The sequence below is a fragment of the Tachyglossus aculeatus genome, chromosome 2 (genome assembly GCF_015852505.1).
Source record: "Tachyglossus aculeatus isolate mTacAcu1 chromosome 2, mTacAcu1.pri, whole genome shotgun sequence".
Classification (NCBI taxonomy): Eukaryota; Metazoa; Chordata; class Mammalia; order Monotremata; family Tachyglossidae; genus Tachyglossus; species Tachyglossus aculeatus.
This window is the reverse complement of record NC_052067.1, coordinates 38,883,444-38,890,146: the sequence shown is the minus strand read 5'-3', so window position 1 is coordinate 38,890,146 and position 6,703 is coordinate 38,883,444. Positions and strand designations below refer to the sequence as shown.

The window sequence follows — 6,703 nt, the reverse complement described above, 5'->3', positions numbered from 1 at the left end:
CGGCCTCGGCCAATCAGCATCGCCGCCGCTGAGCCAATCGCGTCCCCGCCCTCCTTCCGGCGTCCAGCGGGCTGCCATGGCAACGGAGTGGACCGGTCCAAACGCGAAGGTGGGGGGGTTCCTTCGAGGCCGGCGTGCTCCTCCCCGTCGAACCCACGGCCGACGCGAGGCTCCTCCCAGCCGTTCTCCCCTCCCAACCTCGGGAGTGGACCGGTCTTAGGCGGGGTGGGAGGGGGGAGTTGGGGACGCGCAGGCGCAGTGTGTCCTTGGCCGCCCGGGATGCTCCGCCGACGGTTAGTGCGCTTAGCGGGCCCGGGGGGTCCTGGGTTCTAATCCCGCGCCTCCCGGGTGACCTTGGGCACGTCACTGCTCCGGACCGCAGTTCCCCCGCCTGCCCGGTGGGGATGAAGCGCGGGCGCCCCCCGTGTACCCGCCCCCAGCGCTTAGTACGGTGCCCGGCCCACAGTAAGCGTGGACGAGCTGCCGGCACGGTTCGGATTTCGGATTGGGGCCCCCCCCCTCCTCCTCCTTCTCCTCTTCCTCCTCCTCCTCCTCCTCCTTCTCCCGTCCTGCGCGTGGCCGCGGCGCGCCGCCGTCTCCGGTTGCCATGGTTGCAGCCACGCTACGCCCCTTCCACACGTGCAACTCTGGCCCCCGGGCTGCTCAGACCTCCCTTTCTCTCTTCCTCCCTCTTCTTTTTTACTTCCTCCTTCTCTTCTTTCTCTTCTTTTTCTCTCTCCTTTCTCCTCCTCTTCTTCCTCTTCCTCTCTCTCTTCTTCCTCTTCCTCTCTCTCTTCTTCTTCCTCCTCCGCTTCTCTTCTTCTTCTTCTTCCTCCTCCTCTCTCTTCTTCTCTCTTCCTGTCCTTCCTCCTCTCTCTTCCTCTCCTTCCTCCTCGCTCTTCCTCTCCTTCTTCCTCCTCCTCTCTCTCTTCCTCTCCTTCTTCCTCCTCCTCTCTCTCTTCCTCTCCTTCTTCCTCCTCTCTTCCTCTCCTTCTTCCTCCTCTCTTCCTCTCCTTCTTCCTCCTCTCTCTCTTCCTCTCCTTCTTCCTCCTCTCTCTCTTCCTCTCCTTCTTCCTCCTCTCTTCCTCTTCTTCCTCCTCTCTCTTCCTCTCCTTCCTTCTCCTCTCTCTCTCCTAATTTCTCCTGTCCCTCTTCCTCTCCTTCTTCCTCCTCCCTCTCTTCCTCTCCTTCTTCTCTTCCTCTCTTCCTCTCCTTCCTCCTCCTCTCTCTTCCTCTCCTAATTCCTCCTCTCTTCCTCTCCTTCTTCCCCTTCCCTTCCTCTCGTTCCTCCTCCTCTCTCTTCCTCTCCTTCTTCCTCCTCCTCTCTCTTCCTCTCCTTCCTCCTCCTCCTCTCTCTCTTCCTCTCCTTCCTCCTCCTCTCTCTCTTCCTCTCCTTCTTCCTCCTTTCTCTCTTCCTCTCCTTCCTCCTCCTCCTCCCTCTCTTCCTCTCCCTCTTCCTCCTCCTCCCTCTCTTCCCTCCTCCTCCTCTCTCTTCCTTTCTTCTACTTCCTCCTCCTTTTCTTCTCCCTCCTCTCTTCCTCTCTCTTCCTTTCTCCTCTGCCTCTCTCTTCCTCTTCTGCTTCCTCTGCTTCCTCTCTTCTTCTTCCTCCTTTCATTCAGTCATTCGTTCAATCGTATTTACCGAGCGCTTACTGTGTGCAGAGCACTGGACTAAGCGCTTGGGAAGTACAAGTTGGCAACATATAGAGACGGTCCCTACCCAACAGCGGGCTCACAGTCTAGAAGACTCTTTCTCTTTCTAGAAGACTCTCCTGTTTCTCTTCCTCTCTCTTCTTCTTCCCCCTCCTCTCCCCCCTCACTTTCTCTTCCTCCTCCTCTGCCTCTATTTCTTCCACTACTCTTGTCTTCTTTCTCCTCCTCTTCCTCCTCCTCTTCTTGGCTCAGTGGCTACAGCCCGGGCCTGGGAGTAAGAAGGTCATGGGTTCTAATCCCTTGTCTGCCACTTATCTGCTGTGTGACCTTAGGCAAGTCACTTCACTTTTTTGGGCCTCAGTTCCCTAGTCTGTAAAATGGGGATTCAGACTGTGAGCCCTATGTGGGACATGGACTTGGTCCAACCCAATTTGCTTATAACCACCCCAGCGCTTAGTACAGTGCCTGGCACATAGTAATTGCTTAACCAGTACCACAATTATTTTTATTCCTTCTTTTCCTCCTCCTTCTCTTCCTCCTCTTCCTATTCATTTATATTGATGTCTGTTTATTTATATTGATGTTTGTCTCCCCCCATCCTCCTAAACTGTGAACTCGTTGTGAGCAGGGATTGTCTCTCTTCATTGCCATATTGTACTTTTCCAAGTGCTTAGTACAGTGGTCTGCACGCAGTAAGCACTTAATAAATGTGATTGAAGAAATGAATCTTCCTCCTCTCCCTCCTCTTCCTTCCCTTCCCCCTTCCCCTCTCGGTATGGGGATCCGTTTTCTTGCTGAGGAGAGACCATAAAGTCGTTATGGGCAGGAACTGTGTCCCTTATATCTTCCTCTTCCAAGTGCTCTGCACACAGTAAGCGCTCAAAAAATACCGTTAACTTGACTGACACTGCCTGGGACTCAGAAGGACCTGGGTTCTAATCATAGCTCTGCCACTTGTCTGCTGTGTGACCTTGGGCAAGGCATTTCACCTCTCTGGGCCTCTTATCTTCCCTTATCTGTGAATGGGGATTAAGACTGTGAGCCCACGTGGGACGGGGACGGTGTCCAACTTGATTTGTTTGTATCCACCCCAGTGCTTTAGAATAATAATAATAATTTTAATAATGGCATTTATTAAGCGCTTACTATGTGCAAAGCACTGTTATAAGCGCTGGGGAGGTTACAAGGTGATGAGGTGGTCCCATGGCGGGCTCACAGTCTTCATCCCCATTTTACAGAAGAGGGAACTGAGGCCCAGAGAAGTGAAGTGACTTGCCCAAAGTCACACAGCTGACAAGTGGCGGAGCCGGGATTTGAACCCATGACCTCTGACTCCAAAGCCCGGGCTCTTCCCACTGAGCCACGCTGCTTCCCCTGCTTAGAACAGTGCTTGGCATATTATAGGTACTTAATAAATACCATAATTATTATTAGTGAGTGGCAAAAGCGGCATGGCCTAGGGGATAGAGCCTTGTCTGTTGTGTGACCTTGGGCTAGTCACTTCAGTGGTCCTCAGTTTTCTCATCTTTAAAATGGGGCTTGAGACTGTGTCCCCCACGTGGGACAGAGACTGTGTCCGACCCGATTTGCTCGAATCCACCCCCCAGCGCTTAGTACAGTGCCTGGCACATAGCAAGTGTTTCACAAATACCGTTATCATCGCTATTAATATCATCATCATCATCAATCGTATTTATTGAGCGCTCACTATGTGCAGAGCACTGTACTAAGCGCTTGGGAAGTACAAATTGGCAACACATAGAGACAGTCCCTACCCAACAGCGGGCTCACAGTCTAAAAGGGGGAGACAGAGAACAAAACCAAACATACTAACAAAATAAAATAAATAGGATAGGTATGTACAAGGAAGCTGGTTGTGGGCTGGGAATGTGTCTTTATTGTTACAGTGTATTCTCCCAACCGCTTAGTACAGGCCGTTGCACTTGGGAAGCGCTCAATGAATGCGATCAAGTTATTTTTAAAAGCCTGCAGGTGCTCACGGATTAAACCACCTGCACTTGTAGAGGCTGGGGAGGGGTCTTGGCAGGTGTGATGCCCCCCGGCCTGATTGCCCTTCAAGCCCCGTGGGATTTATTACCAGCCAAGGGCTCATCGCTTTAGCTTCAGGCTCACTATTTCCTCCTTTTCAAGCTATTATCTAATTTATTACGGATTTGGACGTTGACCGGTTTTGGAATCGTTGCCTTTGTTATATCTTCTTACCTCCTTCCCTTCCCCACAGCACCTGTATATATGGTTTCCTACCTCCTTCCCTTCCCCACAGCACCTGTATATATGTATATATGGTTGTACATATTTATTACTCTATTTATTTATTCATTTATTTATTTTACTTGTACATTTCTATCCTATTTATTTTATTTTGTTGGTCTGTTTGGTTCTGTTCTCTGTCTCCCCCTTTTAGACTGTGAGCCCACTGTTGGGTAGGGACTGTCTCTATGTGTTGCCAATTTGTACTTCCCAAGCGCTTAGTACAGTGCTGTGCACATAGTAAGCGCTCAATAAATACGATTGATTGATTGATTGATTTGTTGACTTGTGTTGTTTGTGGTCCATTGTTTTCAGCTTGCCTCTGAAGTGGGAGTCCTGGGTGGAGCTGTGTTTTGTCTCCTTTTGTCTTTTATCTGCTCAATAATCCCTACTCAATCAATGGTATTAATTGAGCACTGATTGTATGCAGAGCTCTGTGCTTGGGGGAGAACTGTATAATGGGGGAAATAATAATAATAACAATGGCATTTGTTAAGCGTTTACTATGTGCAAAGCACTGTTCTAAGCGCTGGGGGGGATACAATGTGATCAAGTTGTCCCACGTGGGGCTCACAGTCTTAATCTCCATTTTTACAGATGAGGTAACTGAGGCTCAGAGAAGTTAAGTGACTTGCCCAAGGTCACACAGCTGACTTGTGGTGGAGCCGGGATTCGAACCCATGACCTCTGACTCCAAAGCCCGGGCTCTTTCCACTGAGCCACGCTGCCTCCCCTGCTTAGAACAGTGCTTGGGCATATTATAGGTACTTAATAAATACCATTATTATTAGTAACTGGCAAAAGCGGCATGGCCTAGGGGATAGATCGATCAATCTATCAAAGTATTGAGCACTTACTGTGTTCAGAGCACTGTACTAAGCGCTTGGGAAGTACAAGTTGGAGCGCTTGTGAAGTAATAATAATGATGATGGCATTTATTAAGCGCTTACTTTGTGCAAAGCACTGTTCTAAGCGCTGGAGAGGTTACAGGGTGATCAGGTTGTCCCACATGGGGCTCACAGTCTTAATCTCCATTTTTACAGATGAGGTAACTGAGGCACAGAGAAGTGAAGTGACTTGCCCAAAGTCACACAGCTGACAAGTGGCGGAGCCGGGATTTGTGCAATTTGGGAGATGCTGTACTACAACAAGCTTTGTTTTCCCGAGGGCTTAGTTTGGGTCCGGCACTGGGCTAAACGCTGGGGAGTAGGGTGAAGTGGCCGCAAGGTTTATCCTGGAGGATTTTTACAGTCTAGCAGGGGACGTGGAGTTTATAACAGACTGCGGGCAGGGACGGAGATTAATGGTTTGTGCTTGAATTTTGTGGTCGGGAGGGATTGGGGAGAGTTCTGAAGCCATTAGAGGTGGAGAGGTTGAGGGAGGAGAAGGTGAAGGGTGGAGGGGAGAGATGAGAAATTGGGGTTTCCAGAAAGAGGAGTGATTTTAGAAGGGCTTTAGCACCCAGTTGAGTAAATCGGTAACACGGCGACTTTTGTAAACCAGCTGTTTTAATCTTTTTATGGTAGTTGTTAAGCGCTGACTCTGTGCCAGGCCCTGTTCCAAATGCTGGTTGGACACAATCCATGTACCACAGAGGGCTCTTAGTCTAATCCCCATTTTACAGATGAGGCTCAGAGAAGTTAATGACTTGCCTAAGGTCACACAGCAGGCAGACAAGTGGTGGAGCCGGAATTAGAACCCTGGTCCTGCAGACTGAGGTTGGTCCTCTGTACACTAATAATAATGATGATGATGGTATTTGCTAAGCGCTTACTGTATGCCAAGCACTTTTCTAAGCACTGGGGTAGATACAAGGTAGTCAGGTTGTCCCACGTGGGGCTCACAGTCTTCATCCCCCTTTTACAGATGAGGTAACTGAGGCACAGAGAAGTTAAGCGATCTGCCCAAAGTCATACAGCTGACAAGTGGCGGAGTAGGGATTAGAACCCAGATCCTTCTGAGTCCCAAACTCGGGCTCTTTCCACTAAGCCATGCTTTGGGGCAGTGGTTGTGGTCAGTTATTTATTATATCACTGACCTACCCTGGCCTCCTGTTTCATATTTGAAGATAAGCAGTATTAATTAATGCTTATGCCAGAAGCAGCGTGGCTCAGTGGAAAGGGCCCGGGTTTGAGAGTCAGAGGTGGTGGGTTCGAATGCCAGCTCCACCACTTGTCAGCTGTGTGTCTTTGGGCAAATCACTTCACTTCTCTGTTCCTCAGTTACTTCATCTGTAAAATGGGGATGAAGACTGTGAACCCCACGTGGGACAAACTGATTATCTTGTATCTCCCCCAGCGCTTAAAACAGTGTTTGACACATAGTAAGCACTTAAATGCTGTTATTATTATTATTATTATTATTATTATTACCTGCCCTGGCCTCCTATTTCATATTTGAAGATGAACAGTGCTAATTGCTTTTTTTGGTTTATGATGCCCTGTGCAAATACTGGGAGAATGCTTTGCCAAAATGTCTAAGTGTGAATTTAAAAAACCTAGATTTTTCTTTTCCTTTTGTTCTAAGGTGGTGGGAGTAAATTTCAATGAACACACATCATTTATGGGATGTAAATTTATTTGAAGATGGACAACTTTATTCTTTATGAAGAGATTGGAAGAGGAAGCAAGACCACTGTATACAAAGGACGGCGGAAAGGCACCATTGATTTTGTGGCCATTCTTTGCTCTGATAAAAGCAAAAGAGCTGAACTAACTAATTGGGTAAGAAAAAAGTACACTTATATTCTCTGGTAAAGATGGATTATAAAACTAGTTTT

The 6,703-nt window shown here is 48.7% G+C and overlaps 1 protein-coding gene across 1 annotated transcript in view; it reads left to right on the top strand.

The window, feature by feature from the left end:
- Positions 1-355: 355 nt before the first annotated feature.
- Positions 356-6,703, top strand: part of ULK4 (unc-51 like kinase 4) — a 542,391-nt gene continuing 536,043 nt past the window's right edge. The window contains exons 1-2 of the mRNA XM_038768285.1: positions 356-465; positions 6,451-6,647. Coding sequence (XP_038624213.1) covers positions 6,510-6,647 — 138 coding nt within the window. The 5' untranslated portion in view covers positions 356-465; positions 6,451-6,509. The remainder of the gene's footprint in view (positions 466-6,450; positions 6,648-6,703) is intronic.